Below are 20,672 nucleotides of genomic sequence, written 5' to 3'. Positions count from 1 at the left end.
AGATATTTAAGGGTTTGCATTGGAATGGTTTGAAAAATACTGGAATATATTAAACCACTGATTTTATGTTTTTTAAATATTAAACTGATTTAAATTTGTAATGTAATCATTTTTTTTAATGTGATTAACAAAAATGTATACTTTTAATGACTTCAAAAAGACTTGCACCACTTTCAAAGTCAGCCAAAAGTAAAAATCTTACATTTACAAAATATTAACTACGGGATCTCAATTGAAACAAACCAATTTCTTTTTGTGAACTTTTTATTAAATACTTCAACAATAAAAAAAAGACTTTATTTCAGCATTTACCATTCAACCAATCTTACTATTAATATATTTTAACTTTTTTCATGATGAGCAAGTTTTTGAAAGTAGTCATGATGTATTGGAGGGATAGAGGTAATAAATCAACCATATCTGTAAATTTTTAGAATTTGATTGGTCTGGAATGATGATATAAACTTGTTAGTACTTTCCAAAGTATTTTCAAAGTTATGTGGTCTTCCCCGTGAGGGCAATAAATTTAGTGATTTAAAATCCTCATTTCGCTAAATAAAGTTCTATAGCGAATTGCTTTTTAAAACCCTTATCCAACATATCGCACCCTAAATACAAAAGGGTCACAACTCAAAATGAGCAGAAGCTCAAATATGAACGAGACGTTATCAATAAAACGGTCCGCGGATGACATATGGCAAAAATAATTTTTTTGTTTTTTGGTAGGACTGTTATAAGCTTACATGGCAAATTTCAGCGTGATATGTCACATAGTTTGTTTTCTGTGCTACTGTAAACAAGTCAAGCTCGCGGACCGTTTTATTGATAACGTCTCGTTCATATTTGAGCAGAAGGTATATAAACACCCTTTTTGGGTGTTTGGCCGAGCTCCTCCTCCTATTTGTGGCGTGCGTCTTAATGTTGTTCCACAAATGGAGGGGCCTACAGTTTCAAGCCGATTCCGAACGGCAGATATTTTTTATGAGGTGATTGTTCTTGTTCATGGCAGAAATATAATACACTCGCAGGTTTGCCATTGCCTGCCGAGGGGCGACCACTATTAGAAAAATCTTTTTCTTAATTTTGGTGTTTCACCGAGATTCGAACCGACGTTCTCTCTGTGAATTCCGAATGGTAGTCACGCCCCAACCCATTCGGCTACGGCGGAAGAATAATACATTATTAGAATTAATTAAAATGTGGAATGACACTTAATAGTTTCAAACGTAATAATTCGTCTCACCTCCATCAAGATAAGTGAATAAATGCGAGACTTTACTATATAAATAAAAAACTAACTCAACTCCATATAAAATAAAATACACTAATACAAAGATGACCGATCAATCGTTGCCGCTGACTCTATTTGTTGAAATAGTGTCCGTGCAGTTGTAGAGAGGTATCCCTGCACTTTCCTGTACATTAAGCTTTAAAATCCGTTTCTAAAAGAAAAATCTTCGCCTCACAGATGACGAGCAGTAACGCTACTTTATTTGAAATGGTAGCTAGCTTTTGGTATTTAATAACTGGCATACCTCAATTTTACAACTAGTTGTTGTTGCTGCTACTGTTGTGTGTTAAGTTATACTCTCTTATAGTACATCCATTGACAGTTATTAGGTATCCCGCTATACTATACACACCATGCATGTGGGCAGTAGAACGTCACGAATCATTGATAGGAAACGCAATTCTTCCAACCCAATTCAGCTGAATTATATTTGTTGTACTTGTAATTCAGTAGCAAATGGGAATTCGCTTCTTTGACAGCGTAATAAACCATAGCACATTCACTACGGTTTCTAATGCGTGTGAATGTTTTTTGAAACCGCCAATTTAATAAGGGATGTTTATTGCAAAAAGATGAATGTTCGTTTAACAGCGAATACTCGTAAAAGCAAATATAAATAGGACAAATTATGCTATGGTGATTTAATATTGGACACTGGATACGAATTATAAAGCGTACGTTCATACATACATATATTGCACATATGCACTATGTGCAATGCATTTACTAAGAAAGTTATAATTTGTATAGATGGCGAAAGTGTTGCCAAAAGCGAAATGATCGCTTTTATTTGGTTTCCTTTAAATGATTTTGCAAACAATTATATTTTAATTAAACACATTTTTTAAAGTAATTAAGCGAATTGTTTTTGTGTGGGCATGACACTCTCTTCCCGTTTGTTTTATGAAGTTGTGGTGGTATGCTAACACTTCTTTTGAATTTTCTCATTTCAATTTAAATAACTTGGTTGAAGAGTATTCAAAACGACGGCACAACTTTGACGTTCACACGTTTTTGAGCAGTATTTGGAGAAATTTCGAGATTGTAAAAGCAGAAAAAAACCACAATTCCCGAACACAAGCATCTCGGTGCCGCTGTATATCCCTTTGAGAAGTTAAGTGTTGAGGGCACCAAAGCAGCCCTGTATGCGTGCGGTTTAACCAATAGAGTGATTGAAATGTATACGCCATTTTGAATGTTTACCTTTCATACTTTGTTTACAAGCCATTTGAAGTTGACGTGTCAGTGAAATTTCTACAATAAAAATAACCGAATATTATGGACTGATACAATTTTTTGTCTTGGAAAGCTTAGCGAAAACTTAAAGTCGTAAAAAAAATGGTAGAAGTGTTAAAGAAATCTGTTCGTGCATTCCAATCGACGCACAAACGCTGCAGTTCAAGAAACTACGTAGTGAGCGTCCGAAAAGTGCAACAATACCAGAAATCGTTCAGTAAATATCTCATCTTGTTTATGAAGATCCAAATTTGACTACCTGGTGCGATAGGCACCTTAGATGAACGATCGTCCTATATTTTGCATGAAGAATTACTTACGCAAAGCGAAGTTAGTGCGTTAGTTCTTCACCAAAAGCTGTAGAATAATATTCAGCGGAGGTTTCGGAAAATCATCCCATACATAGTATGAAGTTAATGGAGGATAAATAGAATACGTGTAAATAAGTAGATAGGAGAAATTATTGAAGTACCAGTCTGGCACTCCCCAAGTAGCACTAAAGCGCCGTTTTGATATCATTAGGAGACCTCTAACAGGCAGATATCTACAGCCAGCCAGAGCTGTTGATGTAATGGAAAAGATTGATGGGATTTAGGTTGGAAAACTGCTGAAAGCTGTCGAATAAAAGAACTCGCAGTGTCCAGAATTATTTAATTGCCAAACCCAGACATTTAAAGAGAAAGTGTTCAACAGTCTCATTTTCCCACAACTTCTGCAATGGGGGTTAAATGGTAAATCTAGCTTTTCTGCCTGGTCGCTGATGGTTCAATGACCGGTAAACCCAGTTATGAGTTTGGAAATTTAATGGCGTGGATTCCCAAGAACCTGACCTGTTTGGATCTGCATCATGGCGTCGCCAGATCCTTGATCGCAGCTTGATTATTAAAAAAATGTTAATATCCCTCTTTCCCACATTCTCTAAGGCTGCATGTCTGCAGAATCGCAAAGACTTCTGCCTGAAAAACACTAGCAGTATACGGCAATTTTAGCCATATAGATAGATTGGCTAATCTAGAGAAAACTTCTGAGTGACTCCCGATTCTATATTGAAGGCAGATGTACTATCGGAGGTACTATCCGCAAATTGGAATTTGATTGGAAGGAGAAGAATGCGTGAATTTTTCGTGAATAAAAAAAAAAAAAAAAATTTTATTTAAAAATTCAAATTATTTTATGTTTTTTCTTTTGTTTGCTTTCTTACTTTTGAACTAACCTACTTATAATATTAGAATGTTATAGTATTCAACAATCACATTGCACACCAAAAAATAGTTTGAATTACCTATGTGTAGTGTATTCCCTCTTAAGCGAGCACCTAACGGACTGAACAAAATTTGTGCGCTTACGGCTGGTGTCCGTTCATAAGAAAATTTAAAAGCAAGTTAGTAATATGTTATGAGAAGGTTTGCCTGTTCAAGAGAAAAAATTAAAAAAAAAAATTCTTATAGATTTGTGGTAGTACTGAGAAAAGAGTCCGCTTATGGGTGTCTGTTGGGAGAGACTGCGCTGTATATACATATGTAGATATATTTTGATAACTTTTTATGTTTCGTAACTACTTTCAACCTCGAAATAAACAGAGATTTTTTTCTGGATACGATGGCGTTTCAACATTGGTTTTTAAAATAAATTTCAACAATTTGCAGACGTTGCTTCGGTGTGAGTCTTACATCGCACGATCTGGGTGGCCAATTAACAGGCCCCGAACGTGAAATAAAATGTTCACCGAACTCGGCTCTCATCAAGTCCATTGTTACGCGTGCTGTGTGGCATGTGGCACCGTCTTGTTGAAACCACATGTCCTGCAAGTCAAGCTCTTGCATTTTGGGCAAACAAAAAATTGGATATCATTTCACGGTAGCGCTCACCATTCACAGTTACGTTACGATTCGCGGGATCTTTGAAGAAGTACGGTCCAATGATACCTCCAGCCCATAAACCGCACCAAACTGTGTCCTTTTCTGGATACATTGGTAGCTCTTGCAATTCTTCTGGCTGATCTTCACTCCAAAATCGACAATTCTGCTTATTTACGTACCCATTGATCCAAAAATGAGCTTCGTCGCTGAACACAATTTTCAATGGATTTTTCAAAGTGGATCTTCGGCCAACTTTCCAAGAGCCCATTCACCAAAAATTCTGCGTTGCGGTAGGTCGTTCGGCTTCAATTCTTGCACCAGCTGTATTTTGAAAGGCTTCACACCTAAATCCTTTCCACGTTGTTGAGTATGAGAGGCCCAATTGCTGCGAACGGCGACGAATCGATAATTGATGGTCATCATTAATACTGGCCGATACAGCTGCGACATTTTCTTCCGTTCGCACTCTACGTAAGCGTGTTGGTGGTTTGATGTCCAAAAATGTAAATTTGGTTCTAAATTTAGTCACAATAGCTCGAATAGCCGCTTCAGTGGGTCGATTAAACCGACCATAAAATGGAAGAAGCGCGCGATAAACTTTCTTAACAGAACACGCATTTTTTATAATAAAATACAATGATTTGCAAGAGTTGTTCGTTTGTAAGACGATTCATGGTTAAATTAAAGACCAAACTGAAGATGTTTGACAGTGAAACAAAACACGAAACGTGCGTCAGCTGTTTAAACCAACTGTTTAAAAAGATAATAGCTAAAAAATCACCCTTTAATTGTGGTACGATTTAGCTTTTCTTTTAAATATATCAGTTATGTAAGGGAATAAGTTTAAAAAAATTTACCCGCAAGGCTATGCTAGAAAAATTACTAGAGAGAAGCCTTCGGTTATATACTTCCTTATAATATAAAGTTTTATTCCGATTTTTAATGGAAAAACTACCCCTAAAGTTGAAACTTCCTTTTAGCGATTCTAGGGGATTTTGTGAGTAACTAAGCCCTATTTCTTCAAATGATTTATTTCCAAAAAAAAATTTTGTTACTTTTTTGGCCTCTGCAGTATTTGAGCTCACCTGATTTTCTCTGTAATACTCTGACATCCGCCTGATTTTCATTATTAAGTGAAGTGCTGTATGTGGATGTTGATTTTTGGCGCTTCACTGATGATGACCGATATGTCGATGACGTTAGTGCATCTTTAGACACCTGCTGTGTTTTTCTGAAATAGGATAAATAACGAAAATGAGTTTTAATATTATTAAACGTGTTTTCACATTTATATGTATGTACATATAGAAATAAATTTACAAATACCAAAATATTTATAAGCAGTAATAGTTACTGGTAGTACTTGTTATGATGAAGTTCAGTTTTGAAAATTAAGAATGCCAGCTAATCTTTATTTGCTTTAGCATGCAAGCTAAATGAGATTTTCTCAAAGTAGTCAAGAGCTGCACCGCCGCCTGCGCAACAGAGAGTGGCACTCGAGAAGTCGAATGTTAAAATGCAGTTAATTGGCAGTATTGTGTATCGTGAATGCAAAATAAATAAATAGCAAGAAGAGCTATTCCATGCAAAGAGGATTCGAGGAGCTACAGAAAACTCTAGCGAAAAATTGCTGTAGAATTTTCCGAACGCGGTTGAACGCTTCTACATCGGTAGATATATTAACCTAGCACCAAGTTGTGAAACGAAATTTCATCGTCCAGTTGAATAGGAACAATAGCGTAGAAGGATATGATCCTCTAAAGGATACTAAGGAAGTAAATGAAGTTCAGCTGCAGCCTCCATTGCCCTCGTTATTAATAGTGACGCGAATTCCTTTCACAAGCACATCCCATTATACTAATAGGTCTATTTATAAGTTCGTGCGGTTTTACAACAGATGGCGTAACTTGATTATTATTCCATCGATCCACATTTCCAAACATTCATTGGAGAGCTACTGTCGTAAGGCACAAACGTCAGTATAAGTTTTTTATTTGAAGCGTAAACAACAATATTTTTACCACACTTGAAAATGTCGAATTTCGTGCCAAATAATGTGTTTTTGCGGGGAATTCTTCTTCATTATTTTAATATGAAGAAAAAAGCAGCCGAAAGTCATCGTATCTTGGTGGAAGTTTATGGTGAGCATGCTCTATCTGAGCGAACGTGCCAGAAGTGGTTTGCACGCTTTAAAAGTGGTGATTTTGGCTTGGAAGACGAAGAACGCGAGGGTGCGCCGCCAAAGTTCATGGATACCGAATTGGAGGAATTGCTCGATCAAGATCCGGCTCAAACGCAAGAAGAGGTTGCAAAAACTTTGGGAGTTGATCAATCAACCATTTCCAAACGTTTAAAAGCCATGGGAATGATCCGAAAGGTAGGCCATTGGGTGCCGTATGAATTGAAGCCAAGAGACGTTGAACGCCGTTTTATGGCATGCGAACAACTGCTTCAACGGCACAAAAGAAAGGGTTTTTTGCATCGAATTGTGACTGGCGATGAAAAGTGGGTCCATTACGACAATCCAAAACGTCGGGCAACGTATGGATACCCTGGCCATGCTTCAACATCGACGTCGGCGCAGAATATTCATGGCCTGAAGGTTATGCTGTGTATCTGGTGGGACCAGCTGGGTGTTGTGTATTATGAGCTACTGAAACCGAATGAAACGATTACGGGGGATGTCTACCGACGACAATTGATGCGTTTGAGCCGAGCACTGCGAGAAAAACGGCCGCAATACGCCGATAGACACGACAAAGTTATTTTGCAACATGACAATGCTCGGCCACATGTTGCACAAGTGGTCAAAACATACTTAGAAACGCTCAAATGGGATGTCCTACCCCACCCGCCGTATAGTCCAGACCTTGCGCCATCCGATTACTATCTCTTCCGATCGATGCAACATGGCCTGGCTGACCAGCACTTCCGTAATTACGATGAAGTCAAAAAATGGATCGATTCGTGGATTGCGGCAAAACCGACCGAATTTTTCACAAAGGGAATCCGTGAATTGCCAGAAAGATGGGAAAAAGTAGTAGTAAGCGATGGACAATATTTTGAATATTAAATTTCTAACCATTTTACGTCAATAAAGTTTCAAATTTCGAAAAAAAAACCGCACGAACTTATTCATAGTCCTATTACTAAGTCATTGTAGATAATTAGTTTGACTGTGGCTGTATAAACGAGTATATTTTTGTCGGTTCCGTCTTCAATTTTTCTCCAATTGGTCTGCTACATGAGCGAAGTGTGACATTTCCTTGCGCGCTTCATCTGCTACAAAGGGTGATTAACATGGTGAAAAGATTGAAAGAAGAAAAATTTGTCAGAATCAGCTGATGGAGTGACGGCACTTGGGAATTGTTAACAAATAAGTAGAGATTGTGTTGGTGATGAATGAAAATAATCAACCAATGACACTTCGTTGTCGTCTGAACAACGACTTATTGGACGAGTGTGTGAATATGTGTGAAATGATTGCGCAGAGTTGGGCTGTTGAATCTTCTAAGTGACGTGGTAGCGGAAGCTCTACTCACAATTTTCTTTTTCACCAGAAGAGCCGACTTTGTAAATCTATCATCCTTGGGTGATTAGGTTATCTTCCTATATTTTCGGTTTTTATTTTTTATATTTTTAACATCGTCTTAGTTTGTTTCACCACAAGGAAAATTTGTTGAAAAATCAGTCAATTTTTTTACTCGAGACTCCAATATATCATTCATTGATGTGCTGCTTTTCTCGACAATATACCATATTTCACTTCTTTCAGCAGGCTATCAACTAGTAGGCTCCACAGTAATGGTGAGAATATCTCACCTTCCTGCGTTCCTCTTATAAAACTCAAATCTGTTAACAGAAATTATTTGTAATTAGAAAAATATTGGCTAAGCACAATAAATAAAATTGTTTATTGCTTAACTTCTAGAGAGAACCTTTATAATCAGAATATGTCAAAGCTCTGGGGTGACGCCGTGAATTCACGGATTCTAGTACAAGTTAATAAATCATTTGGGTGGCTTTATGAAGGAAAGGTGGCTTTATTTAAAACCATACAACTTGCATAGTATAGCATCGCCATCCAAAATTTGGTAAATGACACTCAAATGTCATGTCAGTCCAAACTAGCATCTAGAAGCTGTAGACAGTTTATGATCAACTTTTGTCACATTAAACAAAATATATGCATATATTCAAACAACTCAGTTGTTCCTAAGAAGCCTAACTCCGTCACAATCATTTTGGTAATAAATAGTAAAAAATTACCGCATATTTCTTAGCGTGATAGCACAGCAGTTCGTTCCTCAGTTAGACGTACCGGAGCGCATAGGCTCACCAGGCAACGAGAAGGCAGATAAGAATATAAGCTTCGGTACTTCTCTTATGGTTCTGGAAATAACCAAGTTTTAATTAGATTTCTTATAGAAAAAACGGGTATAGGATTTCGAAGTGAATTCAGCTCAGGCTCATTGCCTCCATGGACTGTTTTAAGAAGAGTAGTGGTTCTAGAGGATGGTTCCATGTGTAGAAGTCCACGCAAGTGGGGAAAGTTACTGATCGCCATTCACTTGGGAGTGGCCAGGACGATTCTTCTACATATGGTTCAAGCAGCTCACAACGGCCGGGATTAGCCCACGTATCCTCTGGGTAGCTTCCGAACACCCGTTCGGGAGTGAGCTAACGTGAGAAGGCGAAACATTCCAGGATAGCTGGTTGTGCGCTGGGTTTGGGACCCGCCACTTAAAAATCCCCCCCAATGAAAAGAACTGCAAAGCCTCGGATGAGAACTGCCTTTACTGATGACGACCCCTGCAAACGAAATAAGGAATATGATTTGAGGGCATGCACCTGGAATGTCCGGTCCCTTAATGGGGAAGGTGCCTCTGCCCGGCTGGTTGATGTCCTCGTGAGAGTAAAGGCTGACATCACTGCCATCCAAGAGATGCGATGGACGGGGCAAGGTAAGAAAAACATAGGACCTTGCGACGTCTACTACAGCTGCCATGTAAAGGAGCGCAAATTCGGTGTCGGATTTGTTGTGGGAGAGAGACTTCGTCGCCAAGTACTGTCGTTCACTCCGGTGGACGAGCGTCTCGCAACAATCCGCATCAAAGCGCGTTTTTTTAACATATCGCTAATTTGCGCCCACGCCCCGACGGAAGAGAAGGACGATGCGACCAAAGATTCCTTCTATGAGCGCTTGGAACGTTCCTATGAGCGCTGCCCCCGCCACGACATAAAAATCGTGCTTGGCGACTTCAACGCCAGGGTGGGCAAGGAGGGAATTTTTGGTCCCACAGTCGGAAAATTCAGCCTGCACAACGAAACATCCGGTAACGGACAGAGGCTGATCGACTTCGCCGGGGCCCGAAACATGGTAGTCTGCAGCACCAGATTCCAGCATAAAAAAATCCACCAAGCTACCTGGCTGTCTCCTGATCGAAAAACGCGAAACCAGATCGATCATGTTGTGATAGATGGAAGACACGCTTCTAGTGTATTAGATGTACGTACGATCCGAGGACCCAACATCGACTCGGATCATTACCTTGTTGCAGCCAAACTGCGCACACGCCTCTGTGCAGCAAAAAACGTACATCTACCTGCGCAAAGAATGTTCGACATCGAAAAGCTGCAATCACAACAGACAGCCAGAAGATTCGCCACTCGACTCTCACTCCTGCTCTCGGAGAGCACTGCCCAACAAACCGGCATGCGCGAGCAATGGAGCAACATTTCTCGCTCCCTACGTACCGCCGCCGAAGAAGAAATCGGATTCCGGCGAGCCCGAAAAAACAATTGGTACGACGAGGAATGTCATGCTGCCGCAGAAAGAAAGGATGCTGCCTATAGAGCCACGCTGCGATCGGGCGCAACGCGAGCCATGTGGGATCGCTACAGAGACCTGAAAAAGGAAGAGAGACGTATTATCCGACAGAAGAAACGAGAGGCCGAAATACGTGAGTGCGAGGAGCTTGAGATGCTGGCCAATAGGAACAACGCCCGAAAATTCTACCAGAAAGTTCGGCGGCTTACAGAAGGTTTTAAGACCGGGGCGTTTTCCTGTAAGAACAAAGACGGCGATCTGGTGACTGACGTACAGAGCAATCTTAAATTATGGAGGGAACACTTCTCGAACCTGTTAAACGGGGACAGCTGCGCATGTCATAGAGAATGTGAAGATCCCGATACCCCAATCGTTGACGACGGAATTGTCGTTCCGTTACCCGACCATGACGAGGTGAGAATAGCAATATCACGGCTAAAGAACAACAAAGCCGCGGGCGCTGACGGACTGCCGACTGAGCTATTCAAACATGGCGGCGAGGAGCTGGTAAGGTGCATGCATCAACTCCTATGCAAAATATGGTCGGATGAAAGCATGCCTGCCGATTGGAATTTAAGTGTGCTCTGCCCAATCCATAAGAAGGGCGATCCTGCAATTTGTGCCAATTACCGCGGGATTAGTCTTCTAAATATCGCCTATAAGGTCCTAGCGAGCGTATTGTGTGAAAGGCTGAAGCCCACCGTCAACCAACTGATTGGACCTTATCAGTGTGGCTTCAGACCTGGAAAGTCTACCATCGACCAAATATTCACAATACGCCAAATCTTGGAAAAGACCCATGAAAGGAGAATCGACACACACCATCTTTTCGTCGACTTCAAAGCTGCATTCGACAGTACGGAAAGGAGTTACCTGTATGCCGCTATGTCTGAATTTGGTATCCCCGCAAAACTAATACGGCTGTGTAAGATGACGTTGCTCAACACCAGCAGCACCGTCAGAATTGGGAAGGACCTCTCCGAGCCGTTTGATACCAAACGAGGTTTCAGACAGGGTGACTCCCTGTCGTGTGACTTCTTTAACCTGATGTTGGAGAGCATCGTACGAGCCGCAGAACTTAATCGCTCAGGCACAATATTTTATAAGAGCGTACAATTGTTGGCGTATGCCGATGATATTGATATCATCGGCCTTAACAACCGCGCTGTGAGTTCTGCCTTCTCCAAACTGGATAAAGAGGCAAAGCGAATGGGCTTGGTGGTGAACGAGGACAAAACGAAGTATCTCCTGTCTTCAAACAAACAGTCGGCGCACTCGCGTATCGGCACTCACGTCACTGTTGACAGTTATAATTTTGAGGTTGTAAAAGACTTCGTTTATTTAGGAACCAGCATTAACACCGATAACAATGTCAGCCTTGAAATCCAACGTAGAATCTCTCTTGCCAACAAGTGCTACTTTGGACTAAGTAGGCAACTGAGCAGTAAAGTCCTCTCTCGACGAACAAAACTAACACTCTACAAGACTCTCATCATGCCCGTCCTAACGTATGGCGCAGAAGCTTGGACGATGACAACATCCGATGAAGCGACGCTTGGAGTGTTCGAGAGAAATATTCTGCGTAAGATTTTTGGACCTTTGCACGTTGGCAACGGCGAATATCGCAGACGATGGAACGATGAGCTGTATGAGCTTTACGACGACATAGACATAGCGCAGCGAATAAAGATCCAGCGGCTTCGTTGGCTGGGTCATGTCGTCCGAATGGATACAAACGCTCCGGCTTTGAAAGTATTCGATGCGGTACCAGCTGGTGGTAGTAGAGGAAGAGGAAGGCCTCCTCTGCGTTGGAAAGATCAGGTGGAGAAGGACTTGGCTTCACTTGGTGTGTCCAATTGGCGCCGGTTAGCACGAGAAAGAAACGACTGGCGCGCTTTGTGAAACTCGGCCAAAATCGCGTAAGCGGTTATCGCGCCAATTAAGAAGAAGAAGTGGTTCTAGATACATCTGGTATTGATCACAACTGGCGGTCTGTGTTTACAACTGAAATGTCAGAAATTAAGTTAAACTAACTTATAAACTTTAGTTTTTGCCAGACAATGGAATTCATTAATAAAGTTAGTGGTATTTTTGTATTCTGGGTACTAGGCTGCAAAGACATTGAATTGTCTGGTCAGATTTTTATTAGCAAATACATTCCATTGTATTGTAGTTGAAGTACACAAAAACACCCGAACAATTTTCTAATTGTTCGGACATAGTTCGCCCATTCTACTAGAGTCTTGAGAAACTATAGAGGGTGGGAGAATCAGTGATTGGAACGGTGGTGTGGTTGCTAGCTTCACTTCTCTTTGAACTCCGCAGAATATTTGAGAACCATCTAAATCTTCCGCGAAACGCCGAGAGTGCTAGATGATAAATAGAAGAAATTGCATACTTCATTTAATCTGCTAATTTAATTATGGCATATGTAGGTATGTGCATACTGGTACATACGAGTATAGCAGCTAGTAGTTTTCGAAATTTATTAAAATTAAATCACGATTCTGTTTAAAAGTCTAAATTTACAAAGAGGGTGCGTATTTTTTCGTGTAAACTCTTTACAAATTACCTCTTTTGCATTGTTAGCGAACGCCGAATAGTTGCAAACTTCCATACTCTACAAGCCGTAATTGTGTTCAATACAAAAATTGTTGTAAATGGTACTGCAAAGACCACCAATGTATCCCAGTAGTTCATTACCGTCATGAAGTCCTGTAATTAATAGAAAGGTATGCAATTTTAATTATGTATCAGCAATATGAAAAGTGAGGTGTGTACGGAGATATGTTTAATTAGAGCCAACTAAAATTTATAAAAATTTTAAACATTTTTATCATCTGAGGCGATTTTTATACTAATTTTATTTCTAAAAAACTCGGTATTGAGAGGTATTTCCAACCCGTTCCAGCTCACGTAAATCTTAATATTTTTCGGAAATAGTTTGACTTCAGTCTTGAAATATAATAAATTTTATAATTCCGGTGGGAACGGCAACCGTTTTTGGCGAAAACCTAATGTACATACATATCAAATGTACTGTACAAATACATACGGCTATACAAAATGACGCTGATCAATACCAGCGCCGAGCCGTTTGATACTAAACGAGACAGGGTGACTCGCTCTCGTGTGACTTCTTTAACCTGATCTTGGAGAGGATCGTACCAGCCGCAGAACTTAATCGCTCAGGCACAATATTCTATAAGAGCGTAGAATTCTTGTCTTATGTCGATGATATTGACTTCATCGTCCTTAACAACCGCGCTGTTAGTTGGGTGGTGAATGGGTGGTGAACGAGGACAAACCGAAGTATCTCCTGTCATCAAACAAACAATACTCGCGCAACGCTACCCATGTCACTGTTGACAGTTACGATTTGCAGGTTGTAAGAGACTTCGTTTATCTAGTAACCAGCATTAACATCGATCAATGTCAGCCTTTAAATCAAACGGAGAATGTCTCTTGCCAACAAGTGCTACTTTGGACTAAGTAAAGAACAAAATTAATACTCTACTAGGCTCTCATCGGGCCCGTCCTAACAACGTATGGCGCAGAAGCTTAGACGATGACAATGAGATGTCACTAGAGTGTTTGAGAGAAAGATTCTGCGGAATATTTTTGGACCTTTGCAAGTTCGCGACGGCAAATATCGCAAGTGATGGAATGATGAGCTTTACGACGACATAGACATAGACATATTGCAGCGAAAAAAAACACAGGTCTGCAAAAAAAAATGGGTTCGGAATGTTCTATAAAATTGTAGTGTCATTTCCGAAGTAATTTTTTGCGTAGAGTCCGAATCCGGGGTTTAAATTGCTCTATCACGTCAGGATTTTGAGATATCCTAACCTAAAAGTGCAAAAATCGCTGTTTTTGCCCATTTTTGAGGTTATGTAGCTACAAAGATTTTGCTCTTTATAAAAAAGTAGACATGGTTTTTTAAATCATAAGTCTTCCTCTTTTAAATGCCGTTGAGTTTGCTCAAATATCTTAATTTTTCACTGAGATATCGCATTTTCAAGTCTCCATGTTTGTGAAAGATTAGGATTGTACGCAAAAAATGACTTCGAAAATGACCCTACACTTTCCTAGAACAAAACGTTGTTGACCTGTGAAATCAACGGTTACGTTGGCTAGGTCTTGTTGTTCGAATCGAAACAAATGCTCCAGCTCTGAAAGTATTCGATGCGGTACCAGCTGGTGGTAGTAGAGGAAGAAGAAGTTGCGTTGGAGATATCAGGTGGAGAAGGACTTGGTTTCACATGGCATGATAAAGAAACGACTGGCGCGCTTTCTTAAACTCGGCCAAATTCACGTAAGCGATTAACGCGCCAACAAATAAGGTAGCGCTGGTGTCGAGATATTTATAAAAATCTTATTTATGACCCGATGTGGTTGATATTCAGAGTTTATAGAATTTGCAAAAATGAAACGCACCAAGTGGCATTGAAGTCAAAATATTAAAATAAATATTTACTGCGATCGAGATTATATAAGTATACACCAGTGAGCAAATACACCTTACCATTGAACATTTTCTGCTGAATTTGATTTTGATTTTTAAATCGGCTATGATACAGTGAGAACAGTGAGAACTTTGCTTAAAAAAAGATACCACAAAAACCGTATATAACGGTAGCAGAAAGGACCGCCGCGAAGACGTCGAGACTGTCAGACAATTTTATACACCGAGGAGTATTAAAGATCGTTTTAAAAGTGATATTAAAATAAGAAGATATATTGAAAAAACAAATATTTACAGGGTCCGTTATTGAGAATGCTTCAATAGTTCGGGCTTTCCGGTAGACCACTAGTCAAAAAATCGCCGTTCACACAGAAACTGTAGCTCAAAGGATTGGAGTGGACAAGAGCGCATCAAAATTGAACTTTAAAGCAATGGAAAAGTGTGGTGTGATCAGTTGAGAGTAAATTTAATTTACGCTGCGCCAAAAATATATTCTGCGCTCAACGATTTCGAGGAGAAAGATTTAAAGGTTCATGAGTCATAAGAACCGTTAAGTATCCTCGGAGCGGATCTTTGCCCTTCATTGATGGCGTTATGAACGGTGACATTGTAGTGACCTCAATCAAGCCTTAGGGAAAAATCTGTAAGTTAGGTTTTGGAATACAATAACTTGCCAGCATATCGTTAGGATTTCAGTTAAAAATTATAAGAAAGTAATTTGTGCTTTGCTCACAGGGGCAAGAGCTGTTTTCGGAGCTCGAAATAAACAAATTTCAGATTTAAGTTCAGTCGAACATTACTTGCACAAAATGAAACTTAAAATAGTATGTCACGCCAACTCCTGCCCATGTTGAAGGCTTTCCTTCTAGTAAAGGTTGATCTACACCATACTAGTTGAAATATTTCTGTAGCTAATGGTCGTGTCGATTTTGTAACATATTTATATATTATACTGGAGGTATACTGACTATATAGTGCAATAATTCACAAGTGTCATTTGCAAAAATTAAAACATCTTCCGATAGAGTGGCTCATTTTTTTTGTATTAAATAGGTATATGTTAATTTCAACGTCGTTAATAAAGTGGAAAATATGTTTTGAACTCTTTACTCCACCCAACATTTTAGTTAATAAAGGGATTGCGAACTTAAAAATCTGTGCTGATAGTAAGTTTGTTTTTAAATAATTTATGAATAAGCGGGTATAAGTACAAATACAAGTAATTTGTGTACCAAGTTAGCTAGTTCTTTCACACTCAATGTCGGTACCGACGCGAATTTGGCGCAGGGTGCACGAAACCTTATCAAGGAAGATTGACAAAATACATTTCGAAACCAGTCTGATGAGAATTTTGCATAGGAATCTCAGATTTCTTACTTTCAAGGTCCAATTGGCTCTCCAATTGAAGGCAAACAACCATTCGCTTGGTTTTCGTTACTCAGCTTGGGCCACTTCAATTGGGCGTTGAATAATGTTTTAATTTCGGCGGCTATATCAACAAACAAGCATGATGCTTATGAAAATTGGGAAACCTGCATTCGATTATTCAGAAGTCACACACCAACCCATTTGACTACAACGGCCCCCGGCATCTATATTCGCCTACATCCAACAAAATAAAGTCTAAAAAAATGTATGTATGTTCGCTAATAATTATGCATAGATTACTCCGATGTGCATACGTTTTTGAAATGAAAACTTCTTTAGAATCGTTGGAAGTGATTTGAGACTCGATGAAACGAAAAAGCGACACTAAAAAGAGACATACATATTGATCTTATAGTATATAGCCAGCGAGAGAATGAGATAGAACACAGTTATACAGCGTTCCCTATTCTCCGTTTCCTCTTTGTGCGGTACTTCGTAGCCTCCCCACTCTTGGCTACGAAGCGTTATATGTGTGTGGCTGCGTACTGCTGAGCCACGCTAGTATAGTGAGTATTGTAGTATGCATACTACACTGCCTATTATTTGCTTTGGTGTTTAGTTCAAGCATCATACGTATGTATGTTTGTATGTGCACGACATATGTGCATGCGAAACCAGATTGAGCAATGGAAAAACAGTTTTAATTGTGGCAATTTATATTTCACCGAATCAATCAATAAATAGCATCACGGAATTCATTCACGAAAATTTAATAAAGTATACACCAGAAGTATCGCGGATACTTAGAAAAGATTACGATAAAGTTCCAATGATTTTAAGTGGCGATTTTAACGTAATTTTTGCATTAGACACAGCGGTTCCTTTAATTGACTTTCTCAATACAACATTCAATTTGAAAATGTGTTACAATCGCACTGAATCGACAACACGATCAAAAACAACAATTGACGCGGTATTTCAAAGGTATGTTGACAACATCGAAACCAAAGCATTTGTATCATATTTTCATATTTTAGCTATCATAAGCCACTCGTATCATTTGTTGAAATTGAAAACATTGAGGATGAATAATAATAAAATGAAGAAAATAAAATATGAACTTTATAGCAATATTATAATGAATCTATAAATATCCCGCTCCTAATGTTGCTTTCCTCTCATTCTCTCTCAGTTTGTTTTACGGAATTTTTCACTTCTATCGCGTCTAACCGTTAGTCTGGTATTTTTTTTTTTTATATTTTGAAGCTTATCCATCCTCGAAGGGTTTTTCGATTTTCGGATATTTTAATGATCACTTAAATATTCCATTTTGTTCCTATTGTCACTAGTTTAAGTTTTAAAATATCCTTTAATTATTGTTTATTTTTGTTATATTAGTCTATTAAATAAACACCACGTACAATTAAATAAGTTTTATTATTAATTAAAAAAAAACTTGCATTTTTCGTATGAACGTCCAAGTTCAGTATTATCAAACATTTATGCGTTCAAATGAACGAAAGAGTCTATTCGCCCAAATTTAATTTACATTTAAGTGCAAAGAAGTTATACAATCATCGAAATGTAGTCTCTTCAGATATTGCGAATTTGCTGTATTACAAATTCAGCCTTTTTCGAATTTTAGGTAATGGCAAAACGAGCAAAAAGGCAGTCGAAGGGTTCCTGCTACCTCACGAACTGCTGCTTGCATGTGTATAAATGTATAAGTACGTGTGTATGTATAGTATATGTACGAGTACATCGTTTATATGTATGTATAAAACATCTGTCATCGACGGCCGCCGTAGCCGAATGGGTTGGTGCGTGAGTACCATTCGAAATTCACAGAGAGAACGTAGGTTCAAATCTCGGTGAAACACCAAAATTGAGAAAAACATTTTTCTAATAGCGGTCGCCCCTCGGCAAGCAATGGCAAACCTCCGAATGTATTTCTGCCATGAAAAACCTCCTCATAAAAATATCTGACCTTCGGAGTCGGTTTAGAACTGTAGGTCCCTCCATTTGTGGAACAACATCAAGACGCACACCACAAATAGGAGAAGGAGCTCGGCCAAACACTCATATATATATAAATATATACATATATATAAACAAAGCGGCATATCAAACGTAATTTAACAATTTGTGAAATGGTTGATGTAGAGAAGAATAGCAAATATTTTCAAATTTATTTACTTATGCTACATTTTTTACAGTTACAAACAAAGTTAGCAAAATAATGGAACATTTCATTGCACAGAGAGTTACTTACATAAATGCCTTTTTACGCCTGAAATAAAAGTAAAATCAGATTTAGGTATTTGCATATCTAACATATTAAATGCGCAACTAAGTTCCCGCTGTTTGTAGATGCCGCTGGCAGTGTGCGCAAGTCGTTTCTAACATAACCTAAACGTCATAAACCAATCTTAGACATTTGGTAAACAAACTGCTTCGACACATTAGTGATTTGGTTTGGTATCATATACTTTTGGTTTTGTGAAAATGTCTGATTTTGTGCCGAATAATCGTCATTTGCGGGAAGTGTTGATTTTCCTCTTTCATTCGAAAAAATAGCGGTTGAAGCGATGCTGCTTTAAGTAAAACAACGTGCCGAGTTTGGTTCCATTGCTTCAAAGACGGTGATTTTAATGTTTAAGGAAGGCTAAAAACCTTCGAAGGCGCTGAATTGGAGGCATTGCTCAATGAGGGTCCGTGTCAACCGCAAGAAGAGCTTGCTTCAGTATTAAGAGTCACCCGTCAATCCATTTCAAAATGATGATTCAAAAACAGGGGACCTGGGATCCTTATGAGTTAAACCAAGGGATGTTGAACGTCGTTTTTCGCCTGTGAACAACTGCTCTAGCGACAAAAAAGGAAGGGTTTTCTTCCTCGCATCTTGACGGGTGATGAAAAATGGATTCATTACAGCAGTCCAAAGAAAAGAAAGTCATGGGGACTACCTGGACATGCTTTTACGTCGTCGCCTTGGCCGAATATTCACGCTGCAAAGGTTATGCTATGTATTTGATGGGACCAAGTTGGTGTTATTTATTATGAACTGTTAAAACCAAGCAAAACCATCACTGGGGATCGGTATCGACTTCAATTGAAGCGATTGAGCCGAGCACTGTGCGAGAAAAGGCCGCAATACGCGGAGAGGCATCACAAAGTGATTCTACAGCAGGACAACGCTCATCCTCACGTTGCCAAGCCCGTTAAAACCTACCTGGAAACACTGAAATGGGAAATCCTACCCCACCCACCATATTCTCCAGATATTGCGCCGTCCGATTATCACCTGTTTCGATCGCTGACACATGGTCTAGCTGACCAGCAGTTCCATTCATACATCAAAATACTACATCAAGGCATCAAAAAATGGCTCAAAAAAATAACCTCAAAAGATGAACAGTTTTACCGCAACGGTATACGAGATTTACCAGAAAGATGGGAAAAAGTAGTAGCCAGCTATTGGCAATACTTTCAATGATTCTCTTGTAACCATTTTTTTTTTCAGAATAAAGTTGTTTTTTTTGAAAAATGCAGTAAGAACTTAGCTGTGCACCTAATACTTCCATTTATATGTATGCATTCCTGTGTTCACAATAAAAGCAGCGCAACATATTGCAACGCTTGGACTCTTATTTATTTTTTATTTAATTTGTCTGATTCAATTTTGTTACTTGCTGACGGTCTTGCGTATTTTCTCTATATAATATACAAAAATGTCCATCATTCTCTATATGGAAGAAAACGCATAAACGTAACAAACAAATTGTCAAAACTTAACAAGAATTTCAGGACACTTTAAACTTGCACAATATCATATCAATATTGAATGGGCCATACAACTGCATACCCAGAATTTTTCTAAAAATTCCGACTAAAAGTTTAATATTTGGTTAGTTTTTTTTTCAACTTTAAGGGTTTATATGGCCTCTGCTGTTATCTGAACTAAATTATTATACAAAATAAATATTACAAATAATTAAATCCTTGTAGTACACCCATAATCAAAAGTATTTACACAAAACTCGAATTGTCACACTGTTTAGAAAGACTTTGTTTGTTGTTCTTAAAAAACTGTATTGAAAAATGCTGTTGTTGTTGAAATCTTGAGAGTATGCAAAGATAACTAGTGGAAATTCAAAGAAAACAAGGTCATAACACGTGGGCTGAAAATTGCCGGGCCTAGCAAAGAAAACACGTTTTTTTTTGTTCAAAATTATATTTACTCATCACCGTAATTTCCATCAAAAACAACGCAATCATTGCGGCGCTGCTCTAACATTTCAATACCAACTGTAGAACGATTTATATTTTGTCTCAAAATAGGCATAAGTTTCAATTTTATTCGAGCGAAATTTCTTACGGCGAACATTTTTTTAGTCTGCGAACAGCCAAATCTGTTGACTACGGTGGTTAAAACTCAGCAGAAAAGCCCTGAGAATACTGTGTAATCACAGGCCACAACGGCTGCGGTCAGCATATGGCTGCCAAGGGGGGTCGTAGACAGCCCGATATGCCTATTCTGTGTTGAGAATGACGAAACTGCAGAGCATTTTCTCTGTAGCTGTCCAGCGTTTTCCAAAGTCAGACTTAGGATATTGGGTTACG

At 38.9% G+C, this 20,672-nt stretch overlaps 1 protein-coding gene across 1 annotated transcript in view; it reads right to left on the bottom strand.

Moving 5' to 3' along the window:
- The window catches only part of LOC128861892 (neuropeptides capa receptor), an 86,072-nt gene that overhangs the window by 54,701 nt on the left and 10,699 nt on the right, over positions 1-20,672 (bottom strand). Inside the window, exons 2-3 of the mRNA XM_054100269.1 lie at positions 12,789-12,931; positions 5,472-5,617 (exon numbers count right to left, since the gene is read on the bottom strand). Coding sequence (XP_053956244.1) covers positions 5,472-5,617; positions 12,789-12,931 — 289 coding nt within the window. The remainder of the gene's footprint in view (positions 1-5,471; positions 5,618-12,788; positions 12,932-20,672) is intronic.

This window comes from Anastrepha ludens, chromosome 4 (genome assembly GCF_028408465.1).
Source record: "Anastrepha ludens isolate Willacy chromosome 4, idAnaLude1.1, whole genome shotgun sequence".
Taxonomy (NCBI): Eukaryota; Metazoa; Arthropoda; class Insecta; order Diptera; family Tephritidae; genus Anastrepha; species Anastrepha ludens.
The sequence above is the reverse complement of the archived record's forward strand: the minus strand, read 5'-3'. Positions and strand labels throughout refer to the sequence as shown.